Below are 18472 nucleotides of genomic sequence, written 5' to 3'. Positions count from 1 at the left end.
CTATCTCTCTCTCTCTCTCTCTCTCTCTCTCTCTCTCTCGATACTTGCCCTTTTTCATAGCTTAGTTTAGAACTGGCCTCTTTGGTAGAACTTGCAAGGACAGACCCCTCATGCCCCAAGCCTGGGGACCTTTGGATGCCATAATCATTGCACAGTTCCTAAGCACTTTTGGTGGAGTGGTGGTGGCAGTATCTTGCTGTATAGCCCATGTTGGCCTGGAACTCAAGGTCCTCTGCCTCTCTCTCCTGAGTTCTGTGACCTTCTCTATCTTTAAAGCACATAGAACTCCCATTACTAGGTTACTCCTTCCAGTCAGGTACCGACGACGTGGATCCAATTTTAGAATCAGAATTAGAGTTCGGTAAAAAGAGAGCTTAAATGTTTTGGGAACAGTGGGAAGAAAAAGATACTTTTGAGATATTCTAGACTTTGACTGCTTTGGCATTTTAAGAACACATGTATTATGAAAATTCTTAGTAATAGAGAGGCTAAGATGTTTAGAACTCTGAAGCTGAGTGTTCATTTGAGGCAGTGTGTGTGGTAAAGACTGCACTGTGGAGCTGGGTGTCTGATTTGTAGTCCAATGCAGTGGCTTAGCATTTAATCATTAATATTGGCCTATCAGACTGACAGTACCGCTCCTTAGCATCATTGTGACAGTTATGTGTGAGCTCAGTGTAAACTGTTGGAAGAGCTGCACAGATGTCAGCTGCCATTTCTTCTCCTGTGCCCAGTGGTCCGTTAGTGCTCAACAGATATTAGTGATGGGAAGACATTTCTGAAGTGATACGTAAGCAGCTGGCATTCTTTTCCACCCTTACTTGTTGAATACGTGGAGACAGATAACACTATCCGTCAGGCTCTGTGAGCTAGGCACCTTTCGAAGGGCCTGGGAGTGGAGAGTCAGCAGCCTGCTCATTAGAGTATGCGTTGGTGTCTCTTCCTCTGCTGCCTTCTCCTCTTTCATCACTTTGCTTTCGTGACATATGTTCTATGAATTACATATTTTTGTCCCTGTATCACTATAAAGAAGCTTATGACACTTCTTCCTCATCACATCTGCATGCTTTTCCTTTTCTGTTAAACTGTATTTTTACTTTGGCTATGAAACAGCATTGCTCTGGCCTGGTTATTACACCCACACCACCTCAGATGTCAAAGGATGTTTTCTTTTTCTTTTTTTTTTTGTTTTGTTTTGTTTTGTTTTGTTTTTCGAGACAGGGTTTCTCTGTGTAGCTTTGCGCCTTTCCTGGAACTCACTCTATAGCCCAGGCTGGCCTCGAACTCACAGAGATCCACCTGGCTCTGCCTCCTGAGTGCTGGGATTAAAGGCGTGTGCCACCACCGCCTGGCCCAAAGGATGTTTTCTTAACACCATCCCCTTCTACTGCTTTACTTCCTCCAACCCTCTCTTCTCTTGTATTGATCTGAGCTTTGCATAGCCATTCTTCTTGGCCATTTTAGTTTTTGCTTACCTGGTTTCCCAGTGTAGACCTCATGGCCTGCTTCTTTAACATTGCTTTTGCCAACACCGTTAGAATTTCTTGTGGCCGGACAGTTTTACCACTGTCTGTTTGCTTTGCTTTTAGTGCCCATTTTATGAAGCTGTGAGGGCTGGCAAGATGGCCCAGTGGTTAAGAGCACATTCTGTTCTTCCAGAGGACCTGGGTTCAATTCCCAGCACCCACATGGTGGTTGACAACCCTCTGTGAGCCTGTGACTCCAGTTCCAGAGGATCAGATGCCCTCTTCTGACCTCTGCAGGCAAAGCCCCCATGAACAGAAAATAAATTAAAAATAAATAAGATGCTACGAAAGTGAAGTGGCTGTATCTAACACAATTTAATTGTTTTTCACTTCTAATAGAATATTCATCAAAATTTAAAACTCCTCCCTCTTTCTTAAAAAAAAAAAGAGGGCCTTGAACATATTATGTAGCTGAGGATGACATAGAACTTGATCCACCTGCCTCCACCTTCCAAGTGCTAAGATTGCAGGCTTGATTCATCAAGCCTGGTTTAGGCAGTACTGAGGGTCAAACCCAGGACTTTGTGACTCTGTGCTTGCCAGGCAGCACTCCACCAACTGACAGATATCTCCAGCTCCAGCAGCTTTTCAATGACCTTCTGTTGAGTTCCCGTTGAATCTCTTGCAGTGAGATCTTTTCATTTGGTTTAGTATCTAATGAAAACCTGTTTGCAGCTGGATGTGATGGTACACACACCCTTAATCCCAGCACTTGGGAAGCAGAGGCAAGAAGATCTCTGTGAGTTCCAGGCCAGCCTGGCCTATATAGTGAGTTCCAGTCCAGTCAGGATTATATAGTGCAATCCTGTCTCAAAAACATCAATAGACCCTGTCCCCTCCAAAAAGAAAAGAAAACAAAAAACAAAACCCAAAACAAGAACACCTGTTGTTCTCTTCGTATAAAAAGGTTTTTCTCAAGCCTTCATCCTTTTTTTTAATATTAATTTATTTATTATGTATATACAGACCAGGAAAGGGCACCAGATCTCATTATAGATGGTTGTGAGCCACCATGTGGTTGCTGGGGATTGAACTAAGGACCTCTGGAAGAGCAGCCAGTGCTCTTAACCTCTGAACCATTTCTCCAGCCCCTCAAGCCCTCATCTTTAAGCCTCCCTTGTCTTTGTTGATGCCAGCCTTGACCTCTGAGTGATGGGATGAGAAAGCTATGTCTTCAGGTGTTCAATCCATGTGACCTGCTTGAACTGGGCTGCTTCGATCAGAATCGCTTTCCTCAGTCCCTTCACTGGGTATCAGTGCAGTCACGCTCAGGTTAGGTTTTTGCTTTATCTTGGGAGCTCTATTTCTTGTACTATCCCAACCAATATTCCTTAATTTGTTTTCTTTTTCATCCATTAAATAAACCACCATCATTAATGATGCTGAGGCATTCATAAACGAGGGTGGAGGGAACCCTCTAGAGCAGTAGTTCCCAACTTATGGGTCATGACCCCTTTGGAGATTGAACAACCCTTTCAGAGGGGTTGCATATCGGATATTTAATTTTGATTCATAACAGTAGCAAAATTACAGCTCTATTATATTTATTGTAGTAAAGGAGGGTCTCTTCCTTAGCCTGTGCTGTGCTTTCATCTCTTGTAGCCCTGGAACTCTCTGCCGTGTATTCTTAGCAGTGAGCATGTGGACATGCATGGTTTTTTTGCTAGGAGTGGTGTGAGTTTCATGTACATCCTCTCTTCTTACTCATACATCTCCCTCTTAAGTTTATGAAGCTCATGAGATTAGAGAGGAACCCATTTTACTGATAATATGCTCATGGTACACATGCAGAAGCTCAGCACCGACCAAGCTTTCATGGGTGGTTTGAGAAGTGGGTAAGCAGAGATGCTGTAGATGTAGGAGAACCGGGACTGGGGGCCTGCCCCTGCCCCTTTACTAGCTGTGAAGTCTATGGTGATACTTACTTAATTGCTTTTCTTTCTTCCTTTCTTTCTTTCTTTCTTTCTTTCTTTCTTTCTTTCTTTCTTTCTTTCTTTCTTTCTTTCTTTCTTTCTTTCTAATAAGCAGTGTCTTTGTATATGACATAATTTTTTTAAATAAATATTTTTATTTTTTTATTTTTTTTAAGATTTATTATGTATACAGCGTTCTGTTTGTATGTATGTCTGCACACCAGAAGAGGGCACCAGATCTCATTATAGATGGTTGTGAGCCACCATATGGTTGCTGGGAATTGAACTTGGGACCTCTGGTAGAGCAGTCAGTGCTCTTAACCTGAGCCATCTCTCCAGCCCATATATTTTTTATTTTATAATTAATTTAACTTTATGTATCAGCCACGGATTCCCTTGTCCTCCTTCCTCCAACCCCCCCAGCCTTCCACCTCCTGCAAGGCAAGGTCTCCCCTGGGGATTCAGCCCAGACTGATAGATTCAGTTGAGGCAGGTCCAGTCCCCTCCTCCCTGCACCAAGGCTGAGCGAAGTATCTCAGCATAGGCCCCAGGCTCCAAAAAGCCAGCTCATGCACCAAGGACAGGTCACGGTCCCACTGCCTGGGGACCTCCTAAACAGTTCAGGCTCATCAACTGTCTCACTTATCCAGAGGGCCTGGTCCAGTTCCATGGGGGCTCCTCAGCCATTGGTTCACAGTTCATGCGTTTCCGCTAGTTTGGCTATTTGTCCCTGTGCTTTTTCCAATTATGGTCTCGATATCTCTTGCTCATATAATTCCTCCTCTCTCTCTCGCTGGTTGGACTCCTGGATCCACCTGGGGTTTGGCTGTGGCTCTCTGCATCTGCTGCCACTTAATTGCTTCTCTCTCTCTCTCTCTCTCTCTCTCTCTCTCTCTCTTTGAGGGGACAGAATTTTTTTTTGTAGTCCTGGCTGTTCTGGAACTCCCTATATAGATCAGGCTGGTTTTGAACTTAAAGAGATCCACCTGCCTCTGCCTCCCGAGTGCTGGGATTAAAGGTGTGCTCCATTATGCCTGGCTTCAACCTCAGTTGTTGGAAATTTGATATCTCTAGCCTGTAATGTCTGCACATAGTCTTCCATTCCTATGTCATTTCATCTAAAGCTTTGTTTACCTTTCTTCATCCTAATTCTCTTCCTTCTTTCTCTGGGTCATCTCTGCTTCTTTGTGGGTATCAGCAAATTGTAATTAGTGTAATCTGGAGATGGGAAGTGCAACTGAAAACCTCTATTTAAATCCTGTGGAGCTGAGTTTCCTACAGGTAGTCTATGTTAACTGGAGGCTCTTCTCCCTTTTTTTTCTTTTCTCTCTCTTAGCCTCTCCCTTTCCTTTTCTCCTCTCTTAGCCTTTCTTTTTTTTTTTTTTTTTTTTTTTTTGGTTTTTCGAGACAGGGTTTCTCTGTGTAGCTTTGCGCCTTTCCTGAAACTCGCTTTGGAGACCAGGCTGGCCTCGAACTCACAAAGATCCACCTGCCTCTGCCTCCCGAGTGCTGGGATGAAAGGCGTGCGCCACCACCGCCCGACTAGCCTTTCTTTTTCATGAGTCTTTTTTTATTGTTCTTTATTAAGTTTGTTCTCTGACATTTCCACACACGTATTGCTCGTCCCCATTGCTGTCAACTCCTACTCCCTACAGATTCTCTTGCCACATTCAGGTCTTTATGTTTTGGTTTGTGACTCACTGTCCCTGTTTTAATGTCTGCCAAGTTTGGAAGCTCCTTGTAAAGAGTCAGAAGGCCACTGGGCCCCTTAACTCCGTCTCAGCCTGTGAGCAGCTTACCTGGTTGCTGTACAGGTATAAAAAGCAGTTTGTAAACTTGATTAAGTTTGGGCTCAAATTTTAGAAAAAAATCTTGCAGGCCCCAAAGGGTAGTACTTGAGTTTTATGCCATAATATTACTCAATGTAGTCAAGTATAAAGCAAAATGTAAATATCTCAGGTTTAAACTCTTATAAAATCATTAAAAAGGAACTTCCAAATGAAATCCAAATATAATCCCAAGTAACAGAATCTAAACTAAGATTCATTTAAGCTCAGCTCAGTGACAGATGCCTGTACTTCATTTAGTAATGTAAGTTTTAAAAATGAAATGTAGAAGTTCTTTCAGAATGAAGTTAAGTAACCAATGTAGAATCTTACCTATGAAAATTAGGGCAATAGTATACCTCAAATTAATATTAAAAATTAAATGGAACTAAAGACTCACAGAGGAAAAACTGGCCTCTTGTCCTCTGACTTCCCTGTTGTGTACTCTAGACTGTTTTTTTACCTCCCTCCACCCCCAGTGTATTGAGGCTGTTACAGCACAGTCCCTGGCATTTTGTTACCCCAACAGACATTTCTAAGCACCTAATTGTTATACCAGTCCCTTGTGATGAGAAGCTGAGGATACAGCGGTGAGCAGGACTTTGCACTATCATAGACATCGTGGGCCTGTGGAGAGGCTGCTAATTCTAATTCTGAACAGAGTATTTCCATTGGATAATGTGTTCACGGCAGTTTCTCTTGGTGAAACATGGCAGCTTTGATGGTAAGCTAGGTATTGTTTTCTTCCATATGCCAAGTGACATACGTACTCCATCTGGCCTATGTTCCTATATAGGAATTGACTGGCTGACTTCAGTTTAAAATTTCTGAAGACTTAGCCTAAAATACTGAGAGCCTGTACAGACTGCTTCTGAAAATCGAGTCGTCTTTTGTCTGCTCTGGTCACTTGGCCTCTCTTGCTAGGTCAATGCCTAGAGAAATTGGTTTGGCTTAAAAACAAAAACAAAGCACCATATATTTTAGAGTTTTTCAGTGATTCCCTCCTTATATCCCTGCCCCGCATATGCATAGCTCCCCTGTTATCAGTATTCCCACCAGGATGCTCTGTTTGTTGTCACTGATGATTTCTAGTGACTCATCATTACCTAACACATAGATTTGTTTTGTTGTTTTGAGTTTTTTGAGGCAGGATCTCATGTAGCTCAGGTTGGCCTTCAACTCACTATTTAGCCAAAGATGATCTTCTTGCATTCAAATCCTAAGTGCTGTTGTATGTAGTATTTGGAATTATACAGTCTTTTGGGATAGTCTTCTAATATTTAGGAAAATATACTTGTTTCCTCCTGGTCTTTACATGTGTGCTGGTTAAATTTTTTTTACAACTTGACACAATCTAGAGTCATCTGGGAAAAGGGAACTTTGAGAGACTGCCTTCCTCAGCTTGCCTATAGGCAACTCTGGGGGAGCATTTGGGAGTTGCTAATTGATGGGGGTGGTAGCCCACTATAGTGGTATTGCCCTTGGGCAGGTTGTAATAAAGCAAGCTGAGTAAACACTGGAAGCAAGCGGTAAGCAGAGTTTCTCCTGGGTTGAGTTCCCTGGCTTCCTTCAGTGATGGCTTGTAACCTGTGAACTAAGCAAACCCTTCCCACTCTGGTTGCTTTTTGGTCATTGCTTTATCACAGCAGCAGAGAAGTAAATGTGATAACATGACTTGATAGATCATTTTGTTTTTTATTTTTTATTTAGTTTTTTATTACTCAGGAATAAATCCAGGTCCTCATGGGCAAGCACACAGTCACTGAAGCAACATTCCCAACAAGGCCACACCTCCAAAATCCTTCCCAGATAGTTCCATCTAGAGAACAAGTGTTCAGATATATGAGCCTTTGGGGGTCAATTTCATCCAAACCACTACATTTTATCACGCATGAATTAAGACAAAAAAAGTTATTAAATAACCCCAAATAATAAAGTAAAATTATAGCTGTGGTAAGTTACACAAAAAAGTTTCCTGGGCTAATGATAACCTAAAATAGGAAGAATTTACGTTGTGTAGAAATGATAGTGAGAAGTGAATGAAGAGCCCAAGTTGTTGTCAAGGAGATAATGGGAAAGAAATAGCAGCTGCACAGGGGCTGGAGTTGGAAGGTCCTCGGCAAATTAAAGAAGCTTGAAAAGAGCCTTTGTGTGGAAGACAAAAATAGAGAGTACAAGTCGAAAGATGTAGGTAGGGCTCTAAAACTGTCATGTGGGTCAGTGTCAAATACTGAGTTATAGATCCTTGTGAACCATGCAGAGCTGTGGTAAGACCCTTAAGTGAGATGCTATGGAAATAACTCTAGATCTTTTGTTGAGCATGAATGGTAGATTCAGGAAGACTGTAGTAAGGAAATTATTCCAAGAGGGGCCAGTATTTGAGACAGGAGAGGTGGAATTGAAAGCACATTTAGGAGGTAAGAATTACAGAACTTGGTTGATAGATTTGACTATGTCAGAGAGGCAGGCCCCTGAGGACTGCTACATTTTTGGTTTGCCTTTTAGAGTGGATGATAGTGGTTTCACTTACTGTGATAGAGATCATGGGAGAACTAGTTCCATGCTTATAAAAGGGGAAGCAGAATGAACTTTGAAACAATTTACATGAACTAAAAATACCAGTGAGTACAGCAGTGCAGTTTGAGTGTAGCGAGTATTTCTTCAACTCTCTGCGCCACAAAATTACAGCAAATAGTTGTTTTGTAGAGCCTTAGAAGGGTCGAGATTCCAAGGAAAAATAGAAAAGGAGATTACTCTTCAGATCGATAAGCCAATCACTGGTGTCTGTGATTTCCTGCATTTTGGGCCTCTGCCCAGGTGCTCCAAGCCTGAACTTCACAGTTACACCATTTGGATTCTTGAAGTTCTTCACAAGCCACCTACACTCCTTACGGTGCTTTCAAAACAGCAAGCCCACAGACGCTTAACCGACAAATAAAACAGACACCCAAGCTCTTGTTTACTGGTAGGCTGTAGTGTTTCCTCCTCTCCCGCCTTCCTCGAATGACAGAACAACTTTCTGGAGGCAAAATCAGTAATCCAGATGAAACTTCTGAGCTCAGGAGCTGCCAAATATACGGTGATGACGAGCTAGCAGGTGAAGCGCGTCTCCGGGCCTTCCCCACCACTTAGGGGAGAGGGTGGGCGGGGGTGGGAGTCCTGAGCGGCCTCGGCTCCTTCGGCCTTGACGCCTAAGGGGCCAACCGCCAATCGGCAGCCGCTCACCTCCCATGCAGGTGACCTGTGGCCAATCGCCAGGGGCCTCTTTGCCTGGGCCAGCCAATCGGGGCGGCGCCTGGGCCGCGGCGCAGGGGGCGGGCGGGGGAGGGCGTCCTCCGGCTGCTCTGGGCTGGGGCGCCGGCCGCGGAGGGGCATCCGGGGCGGGAAGGAGCCCCTCCCCTGGGACGGCGGTCGGCCGCGGCGAATGGCTCTCCTGCTGGCCGCTTGCGAAGTGAGTAGACCCCTCAGGTCCCGGCGGCCAGGGGCCGCCTTCCCTCAGCCCACGCCCCCAGGCTCCCTCGGAGGGCCCGCTGTCCTGCTTAGGGAATATTTCTGTGGAACTCGGTTCTCCTTTCGAAGATTGACTCACAATGGCCCGTCACAGTTGAGCTCTAAACGGGAAAGCTCAACTCTGATCCTGCCTGCGCCCTTTAGTAGAAGCTTCACTGGCAGGCCAAGTAGAATTTGGGATGTTTTGGCGGTGTGCTGGTGCTTGGCCCAGTGTGTGTGTGTGTGTGTGTGTGTGTGTGTGTGTGTGTGTGTGTGTGTGTGTGTGTGTGTGTGTGTTACGGATGCTGCTGTTTGTGGGTGGGTGAGGAAGGAGGTGGTTTTGTTTTTAAGTAGCTGTTGGAAATATTTTGGAAACTCCAGTACAGTTTTATGGGGTTCGCAGAACGACTGTAGGGAAGGTTTTAGATTGTCAGCCTTAGCTCAGTTGTGGAAAGTTTTCTGTGATTAATACAGCAGGAAGGCCCCTGCTGGCCTTCCTGCTGTACTTAACATTTTTTTTTCCCCAATCATGAAAGATGAGAGTTAAGTTGAACAGGACATTTTCTAATTTGAAGACTTGGTTTTGCGTGATCAAATTGTTTTACTTTTTATCTATTTTTAAAGAAATTGAAAGCCAAATAACTATTTCCAGATTTCTCACTGGGGAAGCTGGGAAGGGTCTTAAAGTGCCAGTTGCGGTTTAAAAGCCTTCTCAGCGCCTTTAAAACGGGAGCTCTGATGAAGCGACTCCTAAGTCACCTCTCAGAAGACCTCCTGTGTTGGAACAAGCGCTAGAGCCCTTTAGTGACCAGTACTGACAGAATTGTCCTTCGCTTTTATTGGGGATTTTTAAAACACTTATTTTTGATGCATCTCTACAAGGTACTTAAATAAAAGCCAGATGGTTTTCCTTACTCCAGGGTAGGCATCCATCACTAAAAATGAAATTTTAGTTTGAGAATTTAAACAAAAAACTATTTTTTTTTTAAGTAAGGTGTTTCCTGAGTGTCCTGAGTTTGGTTGGAACAGGGATGACGTTGTACTTGAAGCACATCTCATAAATAAGAGGTTGAAAAGTATTTTGGGCACTGTCAAGTTGAAGATCAGCAGGGAATTTAGTTCAGTGTAGGATCTGTTTGCTGTGATCTCACTGTGTTCTGTTTATTGGAAAGCCACTTGTGTGGCTTGTACATTTTTGAAACAGGGTCTTGGTACTTGAACTCTTGACCTTCCTGCAGGGGTTACACATGTATACCACCACACCCATGTTTTGTGCTCTTGATTTAGAAAGGTAATAATGACGACAAAGCAATCCATAATCATGTGTTTATACTAAAATATTCCTGATGGCCTCGGATGTGTCAAGTTCTATCACTAAATGCTGTTCTGTGGAAAAGTAAGGGATTCTTACACTACAAGGAGAAGTTTTTATGGTTACTATAATGTACGTAGCAGAAAATTATGTTTTGAAATTTTTTCAATCAAGGTTTAGACAGTCACTGCTGTTCTTGAAGCTAGTCTTCCTCTTTAAATATTCTGACAAGGTCTACCACACAGCCGTTCATGGCTGTTTCCCATCTGCCTTACCCTCCATGTCTAAAGCTCTGCCTGCCTTAGATTTGTCAGCCTCTTGGACTTGACGCTTTCTTGCATGATAGTGCTCTGAGTCCTTCATCATCTCTCAGTGGACTTTTGGGAAATCTGATCTAGTGTTTGAGAGGCAAGCCACGCCCAGCCTCTTTCCTCAAAAACACACTGTCTGAGTCACTCCAAGCTCCTGTTTTGGGTGCCTCTCGCGGTCCAGCTCCTGGCATGCCTTCGAGGCTCTCCCCAGTCGTGGCTAATTCTTCTCACAGCTGTCTGAAGCCAGTTGTAGGCGCTTCACTCAAGGCATTCGCTGTGAGCAGTTTCTCATCAGAACATGTCTAGCCTCTGAGTTCTTTCTCTTCACACTGTCTGCCTTTCTCTCTTGCTTAGATTACCCCACATTTCAGGTGGTTAAGCTCTGGCTTGGCCCCTGGTGCACAGCACCTAGCCCCTTCCCTTGCTGTCTAAAGGAAAACAGTGAGTTACTTTGTGTGCCATTACAGAATCTGTCTGTCCATATCTCTCAGAGCTTTTGCTAAATTATACATTTTTTTGTTCACATGTCTGATTCTTGTGAGGCTATAATTTGCTAGAAATCAAAGGTTTGTACTCATCTTTGTCATTAATGGAATGTCTGGCCATGTAGGCTGGTCTCATGTTTCCTTACTCAGAGGGTCACAGCTGGTACCCTATAAACAAAACAAGTTAGCAAGAGAAATTCTTGTTTATTTTTTAAAGCCTCTGTGTAGCCCTGGCTGTCCTGGAACTCACTGTGTAGCCCGGGCTGGTCTTGAACTCACAGAGATCCCCCTGCCTCTGCCTCCCAAGTGCTGGGATTAAAGGTGTGTACTGCCATTGCCCAGGGGGTTCTGGTTCTTAAGGCTAGCGGTGGGTAAAGGAATTCTAGTTTCTCCAGCTGCTTTGGGAGAAAAGGGGAACATGAGAAATTCAGAGACTATTTGTAAGCCCTTCAAGTGCCCTTCATTTCAAGGGTGCGGCATTCACAAGTGCCGTATTTGGGGTTTGGCTTTCTGAGCCCAGTAGAACATCGTAGGGGTTTAGAAAATGGGTAAGTTGTATAAACTGATGACATGAACACTCATGATATGGTTAAGGGGAAGATTTTTATTGTATATATGAGGGAGAGAACAGCCAGAGGCTTCTGGAAGAGTCCAGAGCAGAAGGAGAAAGTAGTAGACTGAACGTGGTGGACTGAATATGGCCAGTAGACTGGACCTTGCCATGAGAGCAGCAGGAGCAGAGAAGGTGCAGGGGAGAGCGAGATGAAGAAAGGACCAAGAGAGTGCATGGCTGACAGAGCAGCTAGAAGGAAGGATGAGAAGCTGGGGGGAGGGACGCTCCTGAGCTGAAGGGAATTTAGGACGTGTGTGTGTGTGTGTGTGTGTGTGTGTGTGTGTGTGTGTGTGTGTGTGTGTAAAAGCTAGGATGTTAGCATAGACCCTGGTATGTATAACAGTTACTTGTGATACTGAGGGAGCCTAGAGGCCAGCATGTGTTTTGACATGCTAATAGGCACCACAGAGAGCATTTGTCCCTTCTGCCAGTGTTAAGGGAAATGGCACCTTTGGTAGAGGGGAACTAGCTTCACAAAGTCCTGAGGAATGTTGGCTTTTGTCTAACCAACAGAATTTGGGCAAATGGAGTTTCCTTTGGACGTGACATAAATGATCCAAATATGAACTGTTATACTATCCTAAAATACAGACCTTTTACTCAGGTGTATTGGAACTAGATTTTTTTTTCTCCTGTATTAAAATATTTCTTAGGTCGCTAGACTGAGCTGGTTACAAGTATAACGGAATTGGAGAAAATGTTTAGAAACTGTGCTGTGATGGTGGGTGGATTCTATATCTTGTGTGTGACTTCCGTATGACTTCTGATGTAGTTGAAATAATACCAATAGCAATACTAACACATTGCTTTGGGTGCGCAGTATCACGGGAAGAGGCATGCTATTGGCTAGAGCAGTCAAAGGAACTTAGGAAGGGTTCTGAAATTTTAGTTTCTTAATATTGAGTAATGCTTGATCCTACTTGCTGTTTTCTCTGTTATCCTTAAAGAAGTCCTTTGGAAATCCTAATTAAGCACCTGGTCATAGCAGAGAGTCAGTGCATGTTTTTACCATGAATGAATGGTAATTTTTGCTCTCGGTGTGTATGGGGGTGGGGGAGGAATGGTATGGCAGTATTGACATTGAAGTTCATTTCTGTAGACACTTTAAAGAACTTGACTGTATTATATTGACTACAGCTCATTTTGTTTCTCTAATATGTGGTCTTTAGCCAAGTTGCTTACTCTGTTTCTTTGCATTCTTGGCATTCTACAGCTTGTTTTAAATTCTGGTTACTTTAGTCTTTGTAAGTTTCAAGGTTATAGGGAACGAATGATAGTTCACTTGAGTTTTAGCATTCTTTGTCAGGCTGTGGAAGACCTTGTATAGTTGAAAACTACAACTTCCTGTTTTTATTTAAATGAGATCAGCCATAGATCGTCCCAGTGTAATGGAGTTTTTACTGTCTGCATGAACTGTCATTAACTTGGAGGTATTTGCTTTAGGAAATCTTAGAACAGGAAGGAAGAAAGCCTAAAATATAATTGATCTCCATTCTCCCCACCTCCTCTATAAGTAATGAAAGAAGGTGTCTTCCAAGTGATTTACCAAGTCTGGAATAACTAGGGATTGAGCCTAAATCCAGGCTGTATCCTGGTGTTCTTGGCACACCTCTACCCATTGCTCACCTTGCCTCTCAAACCGTAGGACTTTTTCTGATTTGGCCACTAATTTTGGTTTCCTTTGAAGTCAGCATCTAGATCTGAAAAATACTCTCTAAGAGATGATTCTTCTTTGTCACTCAGTCTATGTATCCTGTGCTCTCCCTTCTTCCAGAAGCATTCTGTTCTTCTCTTTGTGTGCCTCAGGAGGCTTTAGAGCCAATGTTCCAGGCTCTTTATTCTGGGCTTTTGTTTGGCTTTAGCCCATGGGAGGCAGTGATAGAAGACTGAAGGGAAACCAAAACTTGTAGGGTGTTACTGCTGCCCGCACCTCTCTGCTTTGGAGCCACGTGTCCTGTAGTTGTTGTGTACAGTCCTTGCTCTCCCTTCAGGCTCAGAGGGATAGAGCTTCCTTGCTGTTCCGAATTCCTAGAGTCCCACAGACTCTTTTGTTGGCTTGCTTAGCCCTGAATAGTCATCATGAAAGAAAGTCATCATGAAAGTTGGAACATTGCATTGGATGAGCCAGAGCCCACTGCTCTATTACAAACTCCTGCCTCTGTCCACAGCTTGGATTCCCCAGTGCTCCCTCTTAAAACCTCTCTTACCCTCTTTTCCTCTGCATCCTTTGGTGCCTTTCCCATTGCACTTACTTACTGTTCAAATCAGATACTCGAGACCAGTGGTTCTTAACCTTCCTAATGCTGTGACCCTTTAATACAGTTTCTCATGTTGTAGTGACTTCCAACCATAACATTATTTTTTGTTATTACTGTAATTTTGCCACTGTTATGAATCATAATGTAAACATCTGTGTTTTCTGATGGTCTTAGACAACACCTGTGAAAGGTCATTTGATCCCAATGGGGTCATGACCCACAGGCTGAGAAACCACTGTTCTAGACAGATGTTGATTTCAAATAGATGGAAACTCTTAGGTCAAGATCAGTGTCTGCTTCTCCTTGGCATCTCTAGGGTGTCCAGCACAGAGTGTAGTCACAGGAGATACCCAATGAATAAATAATTATTGTAACATAGGACTGTAAAGCCCAGAGTAGAATGTGTAAAAATGTGCTCGTGACAAGACTTGGCATGAGAATGAAATTTGTCACTGCCTGATCATCTTGTGTATCACACTGCTGTTTGTTGCAATAGCCTTTTGTCCTGTTAGCTCTTTTTTTTTTTTTTTTTAAATTAGAGTTCCTCATCAGCATCGGACCTCAGCATCTGTGCATTCTTTACTAACGGAGTGAAGCACAGTTTCAAGGGATGCTGATGTAGAACTTGCAGGAACTTCTTTATGTTCTTTATGTAATAGTAAGCACACAGAAGGATTCAGTATCCACCATCTTTTCTTCTCCTTCTTCTTCTCCTTCTTTCTCCTCCTCCTTCTCCTGCATTTGCCACAAACCAAGTACTGGCTTGGGGGAATATAGTAAAGAACAACGAATTCAGGGCATCTTGGGAGACTTCCAACTTTTTTAGTTGGACAATTTTGTGTGTACCTTGAGCAACTTTAGCAAAACTGAGGCTATGTTTCCTTCCACTGGACGTCTACTGGCAGTAGAAATCAGTTATACAAAGACAGTTTGGTAAACGCAGTTTAAGGGATATGGCTAGGACAGTGTGGAACCTATTCTTTTAAAGGTTGTTTTTCATTCAATGTGAGCTAAAAAACCCTTTGGAATGAGTAGTTTTATCATGCAAGTCCCCTTATGTGTTAGTTTGTCAGCTTGTTGTCTGCTGTGCAGAGGTCAGTTATGTCAGAAGAGCATGGTGGGTTTGTTTAGAAAACATTGCATAACCACAAGTAGTTAGGAGAAGTCTCAGTGCTTGCCTAAATGCTCAGCTTACGGACTTACACGATCAATTTTACTTTCTCCTGCTTGCACATAGAGCATATTTCCAGGAAATTTCCAAAAACAATTGCATTTGGTAGATCTTTAAGAATAAAGCGAATTAAATGCTGATAATCTCAGACTAGGGAAGGGAAGAATGTTTGTTCCTGTATTTCACAGTTTACTTAAATGCTGGGATAACATAACCTGATTGATAACCTAAGAAATGGCTTAGAGGGTAAAATAAAGCCCCTGCCATGCAGGCCTGATGACCTGACTGAGCTCCTGGGACCCCACAGAAGGTGGAGGGACAGCATCAACTGCACAGAGTTGTCCTCTGTCCTCCACGTGCATTCTATGGCAGACTCCTGCCGGAGAATAATAGCAAAATTTTAAAAAAGCCTTCAAGTAGCCCAGCTAACTCGGTTGTCCCTGGAGAAAAGCGTTGTTTGCAAACGCCTTGAGTTTGCTTTCTTAGAAGTTGAGTCATGAGCATGTTGGCAGGAAGGGCATGGAATCCCCTCAGTGTCTTGCTTTGATTTTTGTTAAGGGGCTCTTTTTTTCCAGTATGCCAACAGTCTCTGTTTTCAGGGCTTTTTGCTGCCTGGCGCTTCACCTTTAAATGATGTTACAAATTTGGCTATGATTCATTTCGCTTGGAATGGGGTATGAGTAGTTTCAGCAATGGCAACTCTTTGGAAGATTTTAGAATTTCAAGATAATCTTAAAAGAATAAAACTGGTGATTTTGCATATAATTTAAAAAATGTATAGCTTGTGATTTCTGAATATTTTTCCATGAAGCCTTGATATTTTTATAAAAGAAATACTTAGAAAAATTAAATATGTCAAGTAAAAACTGTGGGAGTCCCCCTGTTTCCTCACTCCTACCTGAGACATAGTAGAATTTCAGTGCCTTTCCCCGTGTTTGATTCAGGAAGAGATGGAGGTGTGGGGGTATAGAAACTTAAAAACACAGCTTACAATGTATTCCTAAAATGATTTCTAAAGTGTGCAGTTTCAGTATCATTCATATCTGTGAGATAAGTATCAGTTAGTGCTAACTATTTTATAAAGGCCTGTAAACTCGTTTCCATGATTGTTTTGTTTTGTTTTTTTGAGACAAGGTTTCTCTGTGTAGTCCTGGCTGCCTTGGATCTCACTCTGTAGACCAGTCTGGCCTTGAGCTCAGAGATCCACCTGCCTCTGCCTCCCGAGTGCTGGAATTAAAGGTGTGCACCACCACCACCCAGCTAAATTATTCCATTTTTAAGAAATCTTACCACTTAATGGAGTCCATATTTATATTTTGTTCTGTCAGTGGAAGGGTGCATAAGAGTTTCATCTTAAGAACTAAGCAGTTGTGCCCAGTCATGAATTTTAGTGCTGGTCTGTACTGATCTTAATTCTTGATTCACCTATTAGGTGAAACAGCCCATTTCTGTCCTGTCTCTGTGTGAGCAATTTAGGTTTTGTAGTTCACTTTTCTTTTTTTAAACAAAATGAAAACTTAAGTATTAAACTATTTCTTACATAAATTTAAAAATAGAAACAGTTTTAGTGGTTTATTTTGTTGTTTAGAGTTGTGTTTAACCATTATAATTTTTGATTTGGGTGGAAGCTTTCTTTATATTATTTGACTCTTGGTTCCCAAGGTAAATTATTAGATGCAACTTACATTTTTTGCTGTAGGCATAATTACCAATAGTTTTCTGAACCATCCATACTGGGTTTTTCCCTCTGATCTGTTTGTTGGCTGTATTTTGCCACATTTTGCTTATTGCTTTTACTATTTTTATACCATCCATTATCTTCTTCAGGGTTCATCAACTTACTATGTTTTCTTTTTTAAGAGGAATGTTAAGTTTAATGCTTGTGTCTTTTTCTACATTGTTTATTCCCTAAGAACAACTGCACATGGCTTATAGTATTATTTGCTAGTCTTCTTTGTTCTTTTTTAAAAAATCCATCAAAATGATTTACCTGTGAAGTACTCTGTGGATCTTGGGACTAAAGGAAGTGAATTCTGGCTCTCCAAGGCTCCACATCTAGAAAGGAAATTGAACAGCTCCTATTGGGTTACTGGTCCCTGTTATTGATGGGGGAATGAAAGCAGGGGCTGTGAGCTGTACTGACCACTCGGCTAGTCTGATAAGACATTGGAGAGGTGGGATGCAGAACCTGCTCTGTCCTTAACGCTTGTTTGTGCTCGGTCCACTACAACTTCTTAGATGATTTTCAGACCACATGTCTCTCCAGGCTACAAACTCCTTTCCAATAGTATTGTAACTTAATAGAAAAGTGTAGTAGCATTTGTAGGTAGAGGAGTGGGTTAGAATCCTAATTAAACATTCTAATTGGGGAGGAGTTGGAAGAGGGGAAGCTGCAATCAGAATATATTATATGAAAAAGTTTTTTCAGTAAAAAAAAAGAAATAATAATGGACGATCTGAATGTTCAGTAAGCACTTGTGAAATAGGTTCATTGTCAGTCTATCTCACGATCTTTTTTCTTTTTTAAGACAAGGTTTTGCTTTGTAGCCCAGGCTAGCCTTGAACTTTCAGCTGTTCTCCTGCCTCAGCCTCCTAAGTGCTGGAATTCTGGGCCTGAGCCTTGCCTATAACTATTTTACAGTGTCATAAGTGAGATAAAATGAGAAAGAAGTATGTAACAGACTTTATAGTATAGTACTCTGAAAAAGTTCAATATGTCTTATTCGTGGTGAATCCATAGCATTAGTATTGTTCACTTAGAATTGAGAAAAGACCTTTTTAGGGCATTCTTGGGGGTACCCAGCAGTTTTTGGTAAGAAACTGATAGCTACTATGTGGTTAAAAGAACCTAATTTGAAGCCATGTGTAGCCATGGGAAAATGTCTTCCAAGAAGGTGCAGTGGAGGGAAAAGTTGATCTCTGTGCTCAGTGTTATATGGGTGTTTAAAAATTGATGGTCTTGTCTCCAAATGAATTGGTACTTGAATATTATATCTTTAGGGTTAAAAATACTCTACAGAATTGCTTATTTCAGGATTCCTCAGTAGCTCCAAGGCCTGTTCTTTAGCTGATGTGGGTGGACCGTGGGGCATAAATGTTTCAGGATGCTCAGGTAGCCAAGGATGTCATTAGTATCCCTCATGGAATCATGGGCACGTGAAAATTACTAAGTTGTTTCTTCAGTATACTTTTTTGTTATTAAATGAACTTTCGACCCATCTGATAGGAAGACAGAATGGTGTCATTTCTCCAAGAGCTTAACATGCTAACTTAATTTTCTAAGAAACAGGAAAGCCAGTAATTTTGGCAGACTGTTTTGTTTTTAACTTGTCACTTGCTTGTGTCCTTATTTCCTCTGTGTAGATACAGTTTCTCTTAGTCCTTTGCTTGATTAATGATGTCAGACGCACAACATGGTAACTTTCTACTCTCTCTTTTCTTACCTTGATGGAAGATCAGTACCACACTTGCTTTTTTCCAGTCTTCTGGTATCTCTCCAGTTCTTGAATTTTCAAAAATAATTGTAAGTGATTGAATCGTAAGTATGCCCTCTGCTTCTTTGATTGGG

General features: G+C 42.3%; 1 protein-coding gene across 3 annotated transcripts in view; it reads left to right on the top strand.

Moving 5' to 3' along the window:
• Osbpl9 (oxysterol binding protein like 9) overlaps window positions 1-18472 on the top strand; it is a 145377-nt gene that overhangs the window by 71129 nt on the left and 55776 nt on the right. The window contains exon 5 of one of the 3 annotated variants that reach the window (XM_059254691.1): window positions 18359-18427. The exons of the other annotated variants lie outside the window; for them this stretch is intronic. Coding sequence (XP_059110674.1) covers window positions 18359-18427 — 69 coding nt within the window. The remainder of the gene's footprint in view (window positions 1-18358; window positions 18428-18472) is intronic. 3 annotated transcript variants of the gene reach the window in all.

The sequence above is a fragment of the Peromyscus eremicus genome, chromosome 2 (genome assembly GCF_949786415.1).
Source record: "Peromyscus eremicus chromosome 2, PerEre_H2_v1, whole genome shotgun sequence".
NCBI lineage: Eukaryota > Metazoa > Chordata > Mammalia > Rodentia > Cricetidae > Peromyscus > Peromyscus eremicus.
The sequence above is the reverse complement of the archived record's forward strand: the minus strand, read 5'-3'. Positions and strand labels throughout refer to the sequence as shown.